This window comes from Rhinatrema bivittatum, chromosome 10 (assembly GCF_901001135.1).
Source record: "Rhinatrema bivittatum chromosome 10, aRhiBiv1.1, whole genome shotgun sequence".
NCBI classification, from domain to species: Eukaryota; Metazoa; Chordata; class Amphibia; order Gymnophiona; family Rhinatrematidae; genus Rhinatrema; species Rhinatrema bivittatum.
Genome location: NC_042624.1, coordinates 117,646,051 through 117,666,079, shown reverse-complemented (window position 1 = coordinate 117,666,079; position 20,029 = coordinate 117,646,051). Strand labels below are relative to the sequence as shown.

The 20,029-nt window shown below is 48.4% G+C and overlaps 2 protein-coding genes and 1 long non-coding RNA gene across 4 annotated transcripts in view; 2 read left to right on the top strand and 1 right to left on the bottom strand.

Annotated features, from left to right (window-relative positions):
* Positions 1-7,668, top strand: part of LOC115099908 (vitamin D3 hydroxylase-associated protein-like) — a 106,353-nt gene extending 98,685 nt beyond the window's left edge. Inside the window, exons 11-15 of one of the 2 annotated variants that reach the window (XM_029617899.1) lie at positions 1,406-1,449; positions 3,221-3,260; positions 5,726-5,834; positions 6,021-6,166; positions 7,414-7,668. In XM_029617899.1, coding sequence (XP_029473759.1) covers positions 1,406-1,449; positions 3,221-3,260; positions 5,726-5,834; positions 6,021-6,166; positions 7,414-7,542 — 468 coding nt within the window. In that variant the 3' untranslated portion in view covers positions 7,543-7,668. The remainder of the gene's footprint in view (positions 1-1,405; positions 1,450-3,220; positions 3,261-5,725; positions 5,835-6,020; positions 6,167-7,413) is intronic. The other variant, XM_029617901.1, reaches the window with a different exon arrangement.
* LOC115099911 lies at positions 3,258-7,418 on the bottom strand. The gene is made up of 3 exons (XR_003858915.1): positions 6,673-7,418; positions 4,878-4,959; positions 3,258-4,217 (listed from the first exon to the last, which is right to left on the bottom strand). It is a non-coding gene; the product is annotated as an uncharacterized LOC115099911 (long non-coding RNA).
* Positions 7,669-14,759: 7,091 nt separating the features above from the next.
* The window catches only part of LOC115099907 (vitamin D3 hydroxylase-associated protein-like), a 54,904-nt gene continuing 49,634 nt past the window's right edge, over positions 14,760-20,029 (top strand). The window contains exon 1 of the mRNA XM_029617898.1: positions 14,760-15,050. Coding sequence (XP_029473758.1) covers positions 14,835-15,050 — 216 coding nt within the window. The 5' untranslated portion in view covers positions 14,760-14,834. The remainder of the gene's footprint in view (positions 15,051-20,029) is intronic.

Genomic DNA, 20,029 nt, shown 5'->3' with positions numbered 1-20,029 from the left:
TTCAAAGGAATTTCGCGTAAAATGACCAGATATGTGCATACATAGCTTATACTTGCAGACGTATTATTTTATAAACAACATATTTTTTGTTTCACGCGCACATTTCCCTGTGCAAAAACACGGAGCAGCGTAGGAGTGTTCCAGGGTGGGCCCAAGAGGAATGCGCATAAGTTGCTATTATCGAATGCATTGGACAACCTCTGCTAATTATCTTGCACAATTGATATCAGACTTGGATGCTACTGGCTGGGTGGGAGGTCTGGATGAACGGGGGAGGGGGGGGGTTTCAGAGTGAAGAACTAGGAGGGTCTTGATGACCTGGAGAAGGACTGGGTGAACTGGTAGAGGTATCGGCAAATTACATGCACATGTTTTAAATAAGGGCTTTATGTGAGCAAGTTATTTCTTTTGGCTCAGCAAATATATCCGTGTACATTTATAAAATAGGTAGCAAAGGTGCGTGCTTTTAATGCATTGCAGGTATTTGTGCGTAACAATACATACAGGACACAGACCACCGTACTTCCTTTTTTTCAATTGATTTTCCCAGCACTACTTACCAAGATTTCTTTGGAAGATATCCGGATAAATAGAAAGATATCCGGTCACATAAGGCTGGATAACTTAAAAACCTAAGTGACTATCCCCAAACTTAGCTGGTTAGGTTTTTAAGTTATCCGGCTACATGTAGGCAGATAACTTTAAGCGAGTATATTCAGCAGAACGTTTATCCCGCTGAATATGCAGTAGAAGTTATCTGTCTAAGTTTATCTGGTTAACTTGTCTACTAAGCAGCCTACTGAACATGACCCTCAATATATGCTTTGACTGCATTTACGACTCCTTTCCTTATCAGTATCTTTCTCCCTAGTCTTTTGCATTTCCATGCTGTTTATAATTCCTCTAGCTAAACTCTGGCCTAGCCCCGGCATAGATGGAATCTCTCTAATATTATTAAAATTTGCTGCAGTTCAGCTCTTAGGCTTGAGGACCTTTTAAAATGTTCTTCTTCCTTGTTCTATCAGCCTTGACCATATCTCTGTAAGTTTTGGAAATAATTCAAACTCTGGAAGCATTCTTGTGATTTTGTATGGGAAGTTGTAATACTAATCGTGCACCTCACCACTTTCACACACCCTGCCGGCTCCTCTTAGTGTGACGCAATCATGCAAAATGACTAAACCCCTGTGAGGAGAGATGATCCCACTGGGAACGGGAGTGGCAACTCCTGACCTGAAACCAGTAAGAACTCCTTACGAGCTCCAGGAGAACATCCTTAGTCAAAGTGGCACTAAAAGAAATAATGGGAAACCTGGTTAAAATACAATATTTCACCAGCTGGTAGTACATTTCTTCAACTGACTGATAGCATTGAATGCCTTCTAATATTTTTGTCTCCCTGTAGTTCCCTAGGCTTGCCAGCAATTATAAATCACACTGCGGAGTAAGGTAAGATGTTCAGAATCTCTTCTTAGTCAAATGGCCGAAAATCTAATGTGCACGGCCCTTCAGATTATTAGATTAATTGCTGGAGAGATCCCTAACCCCCAGCGCTGCGCCATCTCATGCCAGTCAAAGGGTCAATCCTTCAAGGAGGAGGATTATTTTCCTTATCTATCTATTTTTAATTAAATGAAATACACTTTGTAAATAAGAAATCTGTAGACACTGAGAGCCGGGCCTGTGTGGAGCGGAAAGTCGGTGGATAACTCCACAACCTGTGAGCTTTTACCTGCCCAGATGTCACTCTCCTTAGGTGGCCCATGAAAAGTCCTGAGTTAAATAAAAGTAGATAAGAAGTAGCTACAGAAGAAGTGGGTGTAGATCCCTATTTTAGGTACTTTTTCCTTGGGCATTTTCAAAGTAAAACCGTGTGCATACATTCACATCAAAAGTTGGCGCAAAGACGTCAGCTGAAACGCACTTGTGCCCTTTGCAGGCCCTATAGAGCAGGAGGGAGGTAGGGAGCTGTAGTTCTCAGCTTAGTCTTCAGGGACAATCCACCCAGCAGGGTTTTCAGGATATCCACAGTGATTATTCATGGGATAGATTTGCATACTATCTCATACATATTGATTCTGACTATCCTGAATACCTGATTGGCCGGGTGGGTTCCAGATACTCCTGGTTTAAAGCCCTCCTGTACCTCTTTATAGCCGAGTATCTTGTGTAACGATCCGACACGATCTCTCAGCTCATGTATGAGACCTGCACGTTGATGGTACAAGACAATTAACAGATATGCCCTTTTGTAAACTATATTTGTTTGTATTGGGGAAACCCTTGTAGTGTAATCCCCTCCTTAAAGTGAGGGGTCCATACTCAATACCAAGGCTGACTCCTTGACTTACTCTCCCCCCGGCTCCTCAGTGTGGACTCTCCATTGGGCGGAAAGATTAACTTCCAAATGCTGGCAGTGGCTATTCTGGTGCGTCAATAAACGGTCAGCGCTCCTTACTGGTGCTCCAAGCCATAATTTTACTGAATCACTTCCTCAAGAGAAATAGTCTGACACACAGTACAGTCTTTCTTATTGCAACGGAAACATTAAATACAATTGTCTGCTATCTTGACTTTTCCCCGGGGTGTTCTCTATGCCCATTAAGGGCCCCTATCACAGTTAGCAAGGTTCCTCCCTTCTACTGTGGTCTCCAAGCTCAACACCACTCCCCTTCCTTCATGCACTGGATGGGCACCTCCTGCGCCGTCTCTTCTAGGTGAGCACTAGATGGGTAGTGTGATGGTTTTCTTCTCCTCCCAATGGCACTCACTCCTCCGAACAATTTATGTTACTTGGCTCCGAGTCTGTCAGGCCGAGTGACACAGGGGTGAAACCTCCAGCCACTGCAGGAACCTCCCAGTGCAGGAGCTGTGAACAGATGGCACCTTCCTCTGGCCTACTTCAGCCCTTCTAGAGGGCTGAACTCCTTAGTAACTTTCCCACTTACATGAGTTAGCAGGGTAATGATGAACAAATGGAGCCTGGCAGAGGACTCAGTCCTGGGCGTGAACTATGGCTTACTGTGCTCTCGGTCCGATGAAAAGAAGCAGGTGTATTCTTTCACTTTCAAACCTGGGGCGAAGCATGCAGGGGGAAAGAGCCTGCAAACTTTGTCCGTCAGGTTTTTCTTCTTAAAAGAAGTGGGTGCTGTTAATGCGCAGTTAAATGGCTTGCGGAAAGCAGTCCTTGTTTAATGAAACATGTCCCTTGCCTGTTCAGGTCGGTGGAGGAGCTCTGGAGGCAGCACGCCGCAGTGCAGGTAGCCTGTTTACTGACTTTCCTGTATTTATCTGGGCGATCACCCATGCACGGGGCTGTGTGTGTATAGAGGGGGATGGGATGGGTTAGCCAGGGACAGCAGTGACGCTGCCAGGGAAGTGGGCTGATTTTGGAGGCTCCTAGAAATAAAACTCATTAAACAAAGGGGGAAAAGTGGGCTTAATACATTTCTCGATTCGCTTTCAGGAGCTGACCCTGCCTTCCCTAGGTCCACCCCGAATAAGCAGGGCATTGCCTGAACATCCCTGTGAATCAGAGATTAAATTACAACGGGGGGGGGGGGAGATCGGATGGGTTAGATAAGAAGGGGAGTTCAAAATCTCTTAAATCGCTGTTAAATCCCCTGGAGGGGCCATCGTGGGAGGCAGAACAAGGCGATCTGATAATTGCCCTCCCAACACCGTCTACGTTTCTATCCGCGTACTGAGCTGGTCCCAGGGATGCGGACGGGCAGAGGCTCTACAAACGTTAATTCTTGTCCAAAAAACGACAGGCAGAGAAATGAGGGGCAAATCTCCTTATCCTGCTGCAGTAAATCCAAGCAGCGCAGCTTTGCTGTGGCTGCTGGCGCTACCTCCGGGTAGAAGTAACCGCGCAGTTTGCAGCGCTGCGCCGCCCACTCTTGTGATTATTCACCCCCTTCAGTTTAGCAGCAAAGTCTTCAATCATTTTAGGTTGAATTGTCTTGTGAGTGTCCCGAGCTTCCCTCTTAGGACCTTGATAGATCCCAGAAATGACCTCCCATGGAAGCGTTGCTTTGCTCTTCTTGGTGATGGGCAATGTTGTGTCTCTTCTCCTCGCCTCTTTGACTTCTGGCCCCTTCCACTCAGGTAGCCTCACTCTTCATGTGGACCAACGCGGCATCCGAGTGGTGTGAAAATAAACTGAAATGCAGAATTGTGAGCCACTCAAGCCTTGTGCAGCAAATATTTCTTTCCTAAAAAAAAACCAAAACAGAAAAACTATTGTTCTTTCTCAGCTCCCCCAGCAACCTCAAGTTATAAGATGCTGGGCCGAGCCAGTGAGATTCACTGCTGCTGGCAGGTCCTGGCTGTGGCCCCCTGGTCGGCTCTTTTGTTTCCTGGGCTGGCTGGGGGGACCGCACAGCCCTTCCCCTTTCATTTTCCCTCCCTCCTTATTCTCCCACCTCTTCCCTCTCATCTGGCCCTCCCCTTTCCTTGTCCTCTCCCTCATCCCTTGCAGTAGCTGAGGCCCCGCCTGCCTACCTACCCTCCCTTCTGCTGCCTGCAGGGCTGGTGGGCCGGGAACCCCCAAGACCCCCTCCCCTACCTGTGCTGCCTTTGCTCTCCCTGGCCCGTGCTCCTCCCTCCCTGCCTGCAGCCCTTCCCTCTGCTCTGGGTGAAGTCATTATATCACGTAACGATAGGCACAGTCGCGACATAATGATTCCTCGGAGCGCTAGCAATATTATTATTATTATATATATATAGCTTTATAAAAGAAAACATTTAAAAGTACCTTACTGATCAAAGGCATTAACTCTTTTACCGTTGGCCAGGAACATGCCAAGCCTCTTTCTGTGTTATAAAGCATGGACGATGTAAAAAATAATAATAATAAGCCTCATATCACCCACAACTGCGGGAAGCTCCTCCGATCAGAAAACAAACTTGCCACTCTGTTTCCTGGTTGAGTCCCAAAGGTTGCAGGGATTGCCACTGAAAAATATACAGTAAGATCTGTCAAATATTATCCCCTCCTCTTAGCTGGCGAGCTTGAATGGCAGAACAACTGAACTCCTCCAGGGAATGATTAGCTGGCAATCTGAGTTCCACTGAAGGAGCTTCCATTTCTTTATCGCCAGTACAATTTTGCATCCAATTATCCGTGTCATGATTGGTTGCGGGTGTAAGGGGGACTGGGGTCCTATTAGACCACTAGGGATCATTTTTACTCAGGTATGAGGAGGGATTTTATGGGACGAGCATCGTCGGAACATGGGTGAGGATCCAGATGTTCCTGGGGGAAATTATGTACACTTTTTAAGGTGTGGTTAATTTTCAGCAAATAATGTGGCTTGCCAACTTTAACGCAAGTCTCCTTCTTTAGTTTGCATATCAATGAGTTGAATTGCATTTAAATCAGCTAATTAGCATATCCACCTTGCGCTGGATTTGTTTGGTTGCAAATAACGTGCAGAATTTCAAATTCTGTGCATTATTTTCACGGAGAAGCATTCAATGCATGGTAAACATTTAACAGCAGCTTAGTAAATGACCCGCTAAGATCGTAACCCCCCTGGAACAGAGAACTACTTAGTGTACCTAAGTGTAGCTCGCCTTGAGCTTGGATTTGGAAAAGCATATTAAATCAAAATTCAGTCCACAGCACCTGCCCTTGAATGTTCCTAGAGCAGCCTCTTTCTAACAGCGCTCCTGACAGGTAAACCCATTTCTCTCTGCCTCTCTCTCTCTCTCCTTCTAGACGTACTGCCAGGAGTTCATAACTGAGTGGCAACGGCTGGACCTGGACGTTTTGCTTTGCCCGATGTTGGGCCCTGCCTTTAATATCGGCTATCCTGGAAAGCTGTTTGGTAAGAAGTGGCTGCTCCCGTCGCGGAGGCTAAAACTACAAGTAATAACGCTGGCTGCGCTATAGGGCGAGAAAAGCAAGCGACACGAGGCATTTCCGGACAGCTGCCAGCCCAGAGTCGTTCCCCCAGAGTAGCCCCGCACCACGGGGACTGACGACGCCTGCCTGGCTGTGTTCTCTCTTCCAGCTGCCATCTCGTACACGATGCTGTACAACGTCCTGAACTTCCCGGCTGGTGTCGTGCCTGTGACGAGAGTGACGCGGGAAGATGAGGAGGAGCTGAGGAGTTACGAGGGGCATTACGGCGATTCCTGGGACAGACTCCTGAAAGAGGTCAGTCTGCGCTGGAAACGGGGGGGGGGGGGGGGGGGGCACGCGGAGGTGGGTTCCCCAAACGCTTTGTGGCCTAGTACCAGAAGTCTTTGCCCCCCCTCAGTGACACTAATGGGGGGGGGCAGATTTCCACTTCTTGATGGTCATCCGGTTCTCTTTTAGTTGTGAGTGGATAGTTTAATACCATTAACCGTCAAAACTAGGGGTGTGCATTCATTGTTGTTCTTTGTAAATCATAAGAGGCATCATCTACTGCAGCAACGCACCACCGTGCATGCAGACTTGCCTGTCATGTAATGCTCTAATTTATCTAAACTCCTCTATGGGGTAACTCGCCAGCCACGAAAAGCAGAATAAAAATACTAAATTCACTTTACATTTTTAAGTGACAAATGGGATGAAATGCTCATGTTTTGTTTAAAAACAAAACAAAACCCCAGATTTTTCATTGACTTTCAAGTCAGAAAATCAATGCCCACCCCCCCAAACCCTTCCCACACTCTTACCACGTCTGCGGGGGGTCTCTGGAGCAGTCCCCAGTTGCCCCCTTTTGTTCTGTGGCCCCAGGCTGTTGCTGTTGGTTTAGATTCCCCTTGACACAGCTGCTGTTTGGATCTGGCTAGTAAGGATGTCCGTGGGTGCAAGAACATCGCTTTGCCTTGGATCTTCTGCTGTCTCTGGAACGGCTGCGGCCTAGCGCCCGGGCTGAACAGGTTCTGGGCTCAGGCAGAGCTCCCATGACGTATGTGTTTCGCTTGGGTTGCGTTCTTCTGCCACAGCGTGCACGGCTCGAATCCGAGAGAGAGAGAGAGAGAGTGAGTGAGAGTCACTGCTTGGATCTGATGCTGAGGAAGTCAAGAAAGCCCTTATTGATTTTCCCCTCTGTCTTTTAATTAAGCAAGGCAGGGCTGTGGCTGCACGGCCTCCGTGGTCACTCACCCTCGTGCCAGAGTGGGTGAATGGGCACGGTGCAATAGGAAGTAGTGCACATCCGCTTCAGCCACCGGAAGCCATCCATCTGGCAAAATCCTGGCACAGGTCACCAGTCCTCTTTAGCACAACTGTAACGTTTCTCAAAGGCGTCACTGGACACAGTGGCCCAAAGCAGACACTTGAAAACGTGGATTTATATTTTAACCAAGACTGATGCAGAGTTGCCATTTATATCAGGAATGCACTCGAGACGTTCTTAACATTTTGCCTGCTTTTTAAGATTGAAACGACTGATTCCTTTTCTGTCCCTGCAGGCCGTGGAAGGAGGCGTGGGGCTGCCCGTGGCAGTGCAGTGCGTGGCCTTACCGTGGCAGGAGGAGCTGTGCCTTCGGTTCATGAAAGAGGTGGAGAGACTGACCTGGGAAAAGAGGGAAATGGAATGACCCTGCGTATGCCACGTCAGACGTTTGCAGTAGCAGGCCCTGCTTTGACTTATTCATTCATTCATTTATTAAAATTTAATTTCCTGCTTGTTAAAACATGCTACCCAAGCGGCAGTACATTAGAAACTCAAAATATAATGCAGGATAATTCAAAACAATCACATCATAAAACAAAACATAAAACAGATGCAAATGCCAAGCAATAACAAACAATTATTACAGCTTAGTCAAATCAGTATAATACCTTAGTGAAATATCAGCAAAAGCCTTTCCAAACTAAACAATCAAATGCCTTAATGATAAACCAGGCCTTACCTGCGTTCCTGAATTCTAAAGTAGTCAGAGATGAAACGAATATCAAAGGGCAGCGAGTTCCGAAGCGAAGGCAGATGGTAACTGAATGGGCTTTCTCTGATGGATTCCAAATGGTTTACTGCTGGTGGGGCACATGGGAGAAAAGCTGCTTGGGAAGAGCAGAGTGAGCGTGAGGTCGCATAAGGAACTAGCATTTTAGGAAGATAATGTGGTAACCCAGCTGAGAGAGAACGAAACCGAAGCTTAAGACTTTGAATCTGATCCTAGAAGTAACTGGTAACCAATGTAACCATTTCATAGTGTGGCCCCTGTGCTGAAAGGTTTCATGGTAAATATGCAGATTTCCTCTTTATGGGAGCCTTGAGGGGTTGTAAGGGGTGCGTCAGCATCTACTGGAAGTGCCCAGGATGTGCACGGCACACGAGGTTAATCTGGAACCAGCTTAGGATCGTTCCGGAGCCCTGGGTCAGCTATGGGTCAGGAGACGTAACCTGCCTTCTCGACAGATAGAGGGGTTCATCCCCCGAGGGGCTCGGTCATGGAGCAGAGGTGATAAAAGACCCTGGAGCTGTTCCAGATTGCAAGGAAAGAGAGTTGGATGGAGCTGTGATCCTCACCCAGGATCTCGGAAGGGAGCAGCAGGACTGCAGGGATTTTCCCTAAAAATCCCCAGAGGCTTCAGAGCAGAGGAGAAGCAGAGAGTGCAGTGCAGCCTGGAAGTTAAAAGATAAAATCTGTGCTTAACTGAGGCAGGAACTTTTCTGGGCCAGGAAGCCAAGCTGCGCCAGAGGGAACTTGTTTTGGGGTTCGGAGGATCCTAAGTCTGCACCAGAAGGATTTTTCCTTGAGCTGAGCAGGACATTTGTGTGAGTAACTAATCCAGAGCTTCCCAAACTGTAGGTCGGAACCCCAAATGGGGTCACAAAACCTCCAGCCGGGGTCACAAAGGCCTCCAGACATCCCCAGCAGCAGCAGTAGTGGAAATCAGCAGGGGGTGTTTGAGCTGGCGGGCGCTCTCAGGTCCTGCGATGGTCCCGCCCTCGCTTGAGTTTTCACGTTCACAGGAAGCCACGTGTGAGGAGGGACTGGGGCCACGGCAGGGCCTGTGAGCTTTCGCTGGTGCTCAGATCCTGTGCTGACTTTCATTACTAATGTCGCTGCTGCCAGCTGCAGATCAACATCAGGCATTGGACCGGCCATTGGGGAAGAGTGGGCAGAGCATGCACAGGTCTGTGCAGGATGTCACTTCTTCTCTATCCTCTCCCATCACTGAGCTTACCTAAGAGAAAACTGTTGCCCCTGCCATCAGCCTGCCCTCTCCTCCCATTAGTTGTCATCCACTTATCGTCTGAGGCCCCAAGGAAAGTGTTGCTGCTGATCCTAGTGAGGGGGATGTGTGGATGGGGGCTGTTTGCAGGGAGGGATCAGATACAGGAAGGGTTTGAGGGTTGGATCAGTGGGAGAGGGATTGGCTGTGGAAGGTGAGAGGGGGGATGCAAGAGAGGAGCTAGGGGTGAGAGTATCAACTCTGGGGGAGGGTATGTGAGAAAAGAGAAAGGAAGGGGTTGACAGATGATCAATTGGGGTTACAAAATGTCTTGGAGGTGAGAGAGGTTCGGTGGGGAGGATGTAAAAAGCTGGAGTGGGTGAGCGGGAAGCTGGGCTGGAAGGGGAGAGGAACTGGGGGATGTAAGAGGGGATCAGCTGGAGGGGCAGAGGTTGAGAGGCGTTCTGGGGGGGGGGGGGATGGAGGTGAGTGGAGGGGTTGTTGGAGGCAAACTGCACCCCTGCTGATTGGGTTTGGTCGTCCTCTGGGGTCCTGTGAATTTTCCAGTGCTAAAATGGAGTCGCATTGGCTAAAGGTTTGGGAAGCCCTGAACTAATCTGTTATCTAAGGAAACCAGAGAGAGGACCAGGCTAGGGGTGCAAAGACTTAAGAGGAAGAGAAGCAAAGGAACCGGAGTCCCTGAAAGAGGAAACTGTTACCTAAGGAGAGGAGTTAGGGTTTCTGTAACTGTGATTCTGTTTGATTTCTGCCTCCACCTGAACTGTCGCTGTCTCTGTGTCTGATCCTGAAGATTCGGCAGTAAACTTTGTATTATCTGGAGCACAGCTTGAGCCTGGAGAGTGGTTTGTTTGTGTGGAGCGTTCTCAGCCTGGTACCGGCCCCGCGGGTTATCCTGCCCCCAGCTCACGGCCCCGCAGATTTATTTCCTCGCCTCGGGATAGTAAATTACCCTGATCCCCGAGGCGGGGGGAGATAGGGTTAGGGTTGGAAGGTGACCCCTGGGGTACAGAGGGGGCTACAATAGCGGGAGAAATAGGATCATATTTTCGAATACCAGTCTGGCTGATGTGTCCTGTAGCAGCTGAAGAAGCTTCACCTTTGCACTGGGGCTACTAAGTTAGAGAGAAATCGCACAGGCACCTGCCAGAGCTGGGAGTCGGGAGGCGAGGGCAGTTCCAAAGCTGACAGTCCTGCTGGGGAGGGCAGGCACGTGACTCGATCTGCGACCGATCCAGGCCCCGTCGCCAGGACCCGGCCCTGAGAGTGAGGCCTCAGCCTGGACACAAGTCCCACGCTGCAACCCAGCCCAAAGGTCAGGTCCTGATGCCAGGGCCTGGCGTGGCCTGGAGGCTGGGTCCCGGGTCCCGTTGCCTGGGCTTCAGGCTGAGTCACAGCATCAGGCCTGGGTCCAGGCTCCGGGCCAGGCCCTGGTCTTAGGCCTGGGTTTGGATGAAGCATCGGCTTTGAGTAGGCCGAGGCCTCACTGGTGGATCCCCTCCGGACCAGGTAAGTGGGGATCCCCTCCGGACCAGGTAAGTGGGGGATCCCCTCCAGACCAGGTAAGTGGGGGATCCCCTCCGGACCAGGTAAGTGGGGATCCCCTCCGGACCAGATAAGTGGGGGATCCCCTCCGGACCAGGTAAGTGGGGGATCCCTTCCGGACCAGGTAAGTGGGGATCCCCTCCGGACCTTCACGCCTCCTGTGCTCCTATCACCTCTCTGTGGTCTCGCCTCACCCGGTCACTTGTGCAAAGCCGGTGCAATTATTTTTGGTTTTAAACTTTGAAAAGAGAAAAGAATGGGTGGGGGGGGGGGGGAAGTGGTGGTGGAGGTGGAAGAACGGCTGAAAAGGGAAAGAGCAGTCAAAGAGAGGATGATGGGGGGCACAGGGCACTGGTAGAGAAGGTGAAAGGGGACCCCAGGGTGTGAGACCGGGCGGCGAGGGTGCACGGGACTGGGAGAGAGGGCACAGAGTGGAAGTGAGTGTGGGGGGGAGCTCATGGGATGGGGGACAGAGAATGAAATGGATCAGGGGGGAGAGGGAAGGAGGATCACTGAGGGAAGGAGAGAGAGAGGGGCACTGAAGGAACCTAGTAGAGCCCGTCCCTTGCAGTCAATCAGGAAGCAAAAGTAGACCAGGAGGTGAGGGAAGGCATCGGGGGGAGAGGGAGGGAAGGATAATGCAAAGGAAAGGAGAAAAGGTTAGTGGAGGGGAGGTTAGAGAGAGAGAGAGAAGGTGGGGGGGGGGATAGTGATAAGGGAGAAAGAGAAACGTGTGTGTGGGAGGAGAGGGGGGGGGGATCACTTCAGAAAGGTCTTCAGCAGTTTGAGCGAAGCCCTGAGCTTGCAGGACCCCTGCTGCCTACCCGATCAGAAAAAGACCCGAGTGCTAATCATCCCACGCCGCACGCGGCCTCTCTGCCGAGCAATCGCGCTTACAAAACACCGGGGTAAGGCGATGCTCGCGCTGGCACAGCCGCACGTTTGATGTGCTGCAATGGCTAATCTACCTCTTTCCTCCTTTAGTTTTTAATTGTATTTATCCTTTCATTTATTTGTGATCCAGAAGCTTTCTCCTGTCCTTTTGGACTTACAGCTCAGTCCTTTTGGACTTCCAGCTCAGTCAGTCCCTCGTTCCCAGGGATTTTTTTTCACTCCTTTAAATTCTCCTTACGTCACTCCTTGGCTGAGGGCCAAGCCCCCCCCCCCGTGCTCTTTCCAGATCCCTGAACCATGGGCCCTGAATCTGGCCACCAGGTGGCGCACTTTAGAGGTGACCATGACTCGGCAGCAGTCCTGGCCGACCCAGGGAGCGGAAGACCTGTCTCAGACTCCAATGAAAGAACAAATGTGCACATGGAACTTCAGCTCACATTTTCTTTATTCAGACATTACTCCTGATTTAGTAAGCTAATGGGAGGCCAATGCAGCAGGAGTTTAAAAAGCACATTAACCTGGAAACGTGCACACAAATACATGCGTAGCGTGCGTGAAACACGATTTCTGTGTATAAACCATATTCTGCATACAAATCTGCATACAAAATCTGCATACAAAAATTTGCATGCAAAAACTGAATTGTTACTAATTCAGTTTTTGAGATCTGTCCTTTCATTGCCTTTCTTTGGTTATTGTTATCCTGTTTTTTCCCTATCCCTTGTTATAACGTATTTTCCACGCCTTTTGTTAAAATGTGAACCGGCATGATGTTTCTGACTAATGCCGGTATACAAAAGCTGTTAAATAAATAAATAAATAAATAAATAAACAAACAAACAAACAAACAAACAAACAAACAAACCAACCATGTTTTGTGCAATGAAAGACAAATTCATGTTTTGTATATGTGCACTGCTGTGTGCAGAAAATGTGATGTGTGTGCATAAAAGACGAGCCTTAAAAAGGTTGGGTGCACAAAAGACAAGCTAGGAGAATACAAGTTGTCCTCACAAACATTAGGAATACTACACAAGTTAGTGGCACTAAAATTGTGCCCTAGCTCATGTTTTATGTGCATGCATTTATTTGTTTATACAAATGTGTATTCTGCCGATCTACAAATCTCGGTAGATAGCAACATCAGCATACAGCTGCACAAATCATGTTCTGCATACAGCAACACACACAATCCAGGCTTTGTGCACAAGTCGTGTTTTCTGCACATAAATCGTTGAGTAGAGTATCCCTGCACCATGAACTCCAGGTTCAGCCCCAGAGACTAACACTAGCACCCTGAAGCTTTACTGCACCTCTGATCAGGAGTTAAATATTCTGTACTTAGAACAGGTGAGGAAAGCCTGTTTGCACTGGGGACTAGCAGCTAACGCCCAGCATGGGATTTGTGTGAAGGCGCGTTACTTTGTGCAGTCTTACGTTGTCTGCTTGTTTTTTTATGCATAACTCCTTGTTGCATCAGAAGTAAAATTGTATGAACACACACTAACGTGTGCAAAGCCGAGTAGATTTTATTACATCGGGGCCTTGGGGATTAAAATAAGAGATCTTCTGGACTGGCCATATTTATTGAATTAAATTATTTGAAGCTGTCTGTTTTGACTCTGTTCAGCAGTTCAACACTTCTTCCAACACAGAGGCCGATACAGTAAAGTTCATTGGAGAGCGGGCGCACAGGCCAGTGTCCTGTGCGCGTGATTCAGTAAACTAAAATATTTCAATTAGGGCCCGTGGTAAAAAGAGGCACTAGGGACACTAGCGCGTCCCTAGCGCCTCCTTTTTGACAGGAGCGGCGGCTGTCAGCGGGTTTGACAGCCGACACTCAATTTTGCCGTTTTCGGTTCTTGAGCCTGCTGTCAGCCACGGGTTTGGAAACCGGACGCCGGCAAAATTGAGCGTCTGGTTTTCAACTCGCAAGCCGCGGGCTGCTTTTACATTTTTTTAATTTTTTTTTTACTTTTTTTAACTTTCGGGACCTCCGACTTAATATTGCCATGATATTAAGTCAGAGGGTGCACAGAAAAGCAGTTTTTACTGCTTTTCTGTGCACTTCCCCAGCGCCGGCAGAAATTAATGCCTACCTTTGGGTAGGCGCTAATTTCATAAAGTAAAATGTGGGTTTGGCCGCACATTTTACTTACTGAATCGCGCGGGAATAACTAATAGGGCCATTAATATGCATTTGCATGTTGCGGGCGCTATTAGTCTTGGGGAGGGGGGGGGGGGTTGGACACGCGTTTTTGACTGAATAAGGGGTAAAGCTAGTGCGTCGAAAATGCGCGTCCAAATGCCGGTTAACAGTGCGCTCCACCACTATACTGTATCGGCCCGACAAAAAGCTCACACAGAACAGATTAAGATTTGAAACAAGGTTCCATTCTGTTCTCCTGATGCAGGACTTTGCAAACCTTTTATCTTGAATGGGAGGAGCCTCAGAAATAACTCCACCTCTCAGCTGTGTGATTAGGGAGGGGCCACAGAAATAACTCCACCTCTCGGCTGTGTGATTAGGGAGGGGCACATGTACTGCGCCCACATAACTAAGGTTTCTGCCAGGCCATGGGGAGGAGAGGCTGGAGCAGAGAACAGAGCAGCATAAAACCCACCTTATGTGGCTATTGCAAGTAATGCATAGAAAAACACAACGCATCCGGATTCTTAAACTCTATAGCAAAGGGACAAATGGAAGAACAAGAAAGACAATGTTATTAACAAGGGAAAGTGAGGAAAGTCAGGTGGCGAGATATAAAAGGAAAATCACTAGTCCTACTCTGTGTCCTACCTGAAGCTGCCCCCTAAATTCTGGTCCGAGTAATCGCCCGAGTTCTCCGTTAGGTCTCATGTGACCTCCGATTTCCTTTTCTTGAGATCAGCAGCTCCACGGGCGGTTTCATGAAGTGGGAGCAGATGCCTGAAGTCCTGTGCTCAGCTCAGCTGCAGGGTCCTCTTCAGGAAGTTGGAAGTCCCCGATCTCACACAAAAATTAAATTCCCTCTCTTCTCTATATAAAATGACCAGAGATCTTCTGGATTCCCCTGCAATGAAGTCAGCCTGAATGATGCTGAATGGACACAGCTTCTGGTTCACAACTGTTTACTGCCAATCCGGTCCAGGTTTTCGGCTCTGCCCTGCAATCCGGGCTGGGCTGGGCTCCCGGAATGCAGTTTGGCTGATTTGGGCAGGAGACCAGCACCGAGCCCGTCACTCGGCCCGGGCACCGCGGGCGGATCGGAGCATGAAGCTCCCCGAGGTGGACGGCGGAAAGCTGCTGGCCAGGTTAGACGTGGACCCCCGCCTCGCCTGTGCCCTCGTCTGCGGCTCGGTTGCGGCGGTTGTGATTGTGAAATGGACCCGACGGAGGCAGATCACGAGGAGAATAGAGGAGAGAAGAAGGGAGAGAGCGCAGAACCTGCAGGAGATGCAGGAGGCCCTTCTGCACTTCAGGAGGCAGGTGAGGCTCCGCTGCCCATGACTGCAGACTCCCCTGCCCATGACTGCAGACTCCCCTGCCAGGTCTTGCTCGGATACTTTCGCCCGCGCAGTTTGCCCCAGCTCTGGCACAGAAGCTGCCCACCCACCCACTTTCTTTCTTTTTTTTTTTGGATCATTGCCTAGGGGAAAGGCCTTGCAGAGATTTGCACGGACTTTTTCTGCAGTTCATTTTTTTCCAACCAAAACAACACACGTGGCTTTGAAAATCCCAGATTATGCAGCCCCCAGGGGAACGTGGGTGGCTGTGCCTACCCGGGGCACGGTGCCCCCACTTTTCACCCGCACACGAGGGGAGGGACGTTTTCGAAAGCCCTTTTACCTGGGGTAAACGTCCCCTCCCTCCGAGCACCCAGACAGTGACGGGGGCGCCACAGAGTCAGGAGCCAGGACTCCCGGAGTCCTCAGAAATACAAAGTGGACTGTGCCCAGGACACCCAGAAAACATCTGGCAATGTCCTCGAAGCACAGTTTGCCGGAAACAGAGCTGTAATATTCCTTTAGGTCTCACTTCCCGTCCTCGTTAGGAAGAAGGCTGGGGGTCGGGGGTCTGCTCCTCTATCCTTCCCTATTGGTCAGTGGGGAGTTTAATGTGCGAGTTTGCCAAGGGCTTCAGGTTGCAGCTTAAACCTCTGGGATCCTCCCAGACTCTCTCACCCCCTACCTTAGATTTTAGAAGCAGGAGCGATGCTTCCGATGCTCCCTCCTCAGATCAGTCTTTACTGCCATTTCTGCTTTCCCCATCCACCAAGCTGCCTGCGAGTTATTAAAGCTAATTCTGAGGCTGGGCTCCTGTGGATGGTATTGGTAATCAGTAACTCTTGAGGTGGACATGGCGGACTCCTTGCTCAAAGGTGAAACGGTGCACCAGGGGCAGATCGCCCCATCTGCGGAGCGGCCTTTCCCCGCCGGACAGGTCACTCCCATCACGTGACTTCTTTTTTAAACTTCCAGGCCGAAGAGAAGAGGGGCGGCTGTGGTCAGGGGGCCTCCTGTCCGGACAGACAGGTTTTCGGGCATGCTGTGCAGCGTCCAGTCAGAGGTCCTGAGCCACCGGACACTAAAAGACTGGTTAGGCAGGGTGGGAGCCTCTCAGAGGTCAGCTGCATTGTATTCCTGCCCCCAGCTCTTTTCTGGTGCTGAATGGGCAGATTTCTGTAGCAGTGCCCATCCCTCCTCCTCTCTCACAGCTGGACCTGGACCTGGACCAGGACCAGGACCCGAGAGACGGGCTGCAGCCAGCCACCTGAGACCGAGACGGGCTCTTAAGCTTGGCTTGTTCTGCTTTCTTAGTAATAGATGTATTTATTGGGGTTTTGTGACCTGGTGTAATATTTGCAATGCTCTTTTCATAGGTAGGCTGCTATTGTTTCAGTCCTGACAGTGCTGTTTTTGTATGGGAAGTTTACTATATTGTAGTTCAGTTTGCTTAAAGCTTTCTTACAGCTGACCTGCTTTTTAATAGTCCCATTTACACTGCAGGTGTCTTTTTTTTTTTGCAGAGTTTTCTGGTTGGTGGTACAGTAGTGCATGTAATTAATACACATATTATAAGTGATATTTTTACCTTAGAACAGTGAATATTCTTTTTCATGTAAAAGCTGTTACTATAAATGCATGATTTTAATGTGTCTGTGGGAAGGGTGGGAGCAGGAGTGTGTGCTAGGCTGTGAGGTTCACCTATGACACCTAAGACCCTCGCACCAGCTCTGGCTGCCCGGGCTCCACAAGAGAAAGCAGGATTCCACCTGGAGCTGTAATAATTCGGGTTAGTGGCTCTCCCCAGTCTCGGCTGTAATACTTTGGGTTAGTGGCTCTCCCCAGTCTCGGCCAGGGCTTCATTTTCTGGGTTATTTTTTTAAGCCTAGGGAGCAGTAAGGGTCTCTTCTTGTCCCCTCTCCCCTGGAGTTGGTAGGCAGAGCCTGGGGAACTATAAAAGCAGCAGCCTGTGCAGCCTGCAGTCACTGGGAATGCACTGGAGTGGTGGGAGGGTTGTGGAGAAGCGGAGGCGAGCTACAGGCACAGTTTGGAAGGGGGTGAGCCAGTGCTGGGGAGACGTCTGTCTGAGGTGACTGCACTGAGCTATGAGAGAAGCAGCTGACCTTGGAATCAGCGAGTCTCCTAGAGCAGTGGTTCTCAAACTTTTTTTGGCTGGGACACACCTGACAGATGGTTCTCGCATGCGTGACACACTGAACATGTGACCATCACGGGGCTAAATGTAAACCTGCACTCTGCATCCACAGGAATCCCCTCAATCCCCAGCAATGAGTGCAGAGCAGATCTAGGGCATTACCCTGTACAACTCGCCATACAAAAAAGATATTCTGGTTCTGATGACATCCCAGAAAAAGCAAAACAAACTCCCTTTACTACCAGGCACAATAACCTTCCTTATGAAAAGACAGTAATTTACCACTAATGCACATCCTATTGAGAAAACACAACAAATAAGATTGATACAAATGCCTACATGCTAGTAAAATATCTCACCTCTGTCACACACCCAGAACTGACCTTCATCAAGTACAGAAAAACCACAAATTATAAATACAGAGACAGAAACTGGAATGGAAAACCAAAAAAGCCGCTCTGCATGCAGTGTGAACATGGAGAAATGGAAAGAGAAATATAGCACCTAACAGACTCTCAGGATTTGCAATAATGCACACAAACTAACAAAGTTTGTGTGCATTATTGTGCAAAGTTACACCTGTATTATGGAACACACTCAACAGTAACAACCCTGTCTAAGAAATACAACTATTAAACTGTTCGGTTTTCCAGATTGCTTCCATTCCATGGAATAAGCTCCCACAGGAGATTTGCCTGATCTCTGATTATAAGCATTTTAGGAAATGTCTGAAAACTTTCTTTTTTAAGAATTTTTTTATGTGAAATGTCACTGATTGCATATTTTATTTTAATTGCTGCTTGCTATGTGATTGTGCTCCTATGTAATATTGCATAAAACATTGCTGTACACCGCGGTAAACCCTAGAGGGGTAAAGCTGCAGTCTAGAACTTCTGTAAATAATAAATACGAATTATAAAATCATATCCTGAAACCCATTGTCTTGTTAATGGACTTCAAACAAATATGGTGCAGAGGCCAGATGGATTAACAAGTAAAATGCATAAAACTTTGTTCAGTGTTCATGGAAGAAAAAGCTGGAGAAGGACCTCAGGTTAATGTCAGGAGCACAAATAATGTAAGGAGCAACTGGAGAGAGGTGAGAGGTGAGAGGGGAGGGGGTGGGGATAAAAGCAGTGTGAGCGAGGTCGAGGAGATGTAGGAGAAGAGAGATGGTTAGGAGAAGCAGGGGAAGAGAGGTGAGGAAGGGAAGGATGGATGAGAATAGAGAGAAAGAGGAAAGGTGGAAGGATAGAGATGAGGGAAGATGAATGAGAATTGGTAGAAGGGAGAGGACAAATGAGGGAGAAAAGGGTGGAGGAGGATGAGGAGAGCAATGTGTGAGAGAAGAGGGAAAGGCTGACTGCGAGAGAGAGGAGGGAAACAATGTTTATTTGTTTAATTAATTTATTTAGTAGTTTTAAATACCCTCGTTCGATGTGAGAATCACCAGATCAGAACGGTTCACATTTAAAATAATAGATCATCTGACATAGTTTAGACATACAAGATTATGATCCAGTGGTCAGAGGTCAGACACATGACACACATTCATATTATTTGAATATATATATATATATATATATATATATATATATATATAAGCATGTGTGCAAGACAGGGAGAATATTCTATCAGGTGAAGGGGGCAGAGCTTGCAAAAGCTTTTCACAAATGTATTCAATAAGAAGCTCTCGCCCACAGTGGTTTCTGGACCCTTTTTTCTATATAGGGTGGGTCTCCAAACGGCAGGCAGTTCAATAAGGAGCAGGCTGCAGCTCCAAACTCTGCAATCCCTTCTGAAACTTTGCTGTCAAACAGGATTTGATTCACATGTAACTGGTGGAGGGGTTACTGGCTCCTTAGCGGACTTGTCTGAACAGTTCTTGGCGAGGTTGGGGCCCAAGGTGCTCCCTTCACCGGACAGGGAACATCTTCCCCTCTGTGCCTGGCAAAATCCACCCGTAAACATTTGGCTTCTTCAGACATACAACCCCTTCCACTCACCCGAATCCCGACCCTGGAAATAGCTTCACCTCAACGCAGGCAGTGCCGGTTCCATTTTGCCAATACTTTTTTCCCAAAACTTAGGGTGTGTGACACAAGCTCCGAGCCACAGGTTGCGCATTGTAAATGTTCACAGCAAGCTGCAGCTTGACTTAGCAGCAATTATCTCTCCTCGCAATTAAACTTCATGCCCTGGCAAAAACCCATGCGACCCACGTACAGTTTGTCCCCAACAACACAAACTCCACTTAGTTCTGAAGGATGAAAGAGATGATGAAATGTCTATGTTCCTCCTAGGGGCTCCCTGCAAATAGGCGGCCATTGATCTCGGAGCAGCGTTGAATGCTCTGTCTTCATAGAGAAAAGGTTTCACCCGCTTCCTTCTGCACCAAAAAATTACTGCAAACCTGACCAACCGCGACTTCCCACTACAAATCTCCCTCTCTGTACTCAGCGCTTCTCCTGTTAACATCCCCACTTCTTAAAGGCAGAAGAGTTTTATTCAGTCCCTGTAGCTATTAAGTTAGTAATTAAGAGAAGAAATACTCAAATAATACAAAGGAAGAAGGCCGACCATGCTAAGGGCAAGAATCCAGAAATATGGCCGGCTGAACAGCTGAATCCTGTCTAATTTTATCTTTAAGGAAAACATTTAGCTGGGAAGGATAAAAATAAAAAAAACCAAAAAATATTTCACACCCTGAAATGTAACTACACATTTACAAGAAGGCTCCCAAACTAATTACAGCAGGGCGCATAGGCAAACATCGCTTCCTTTTAGTTACTCTGGTCACATCTGGG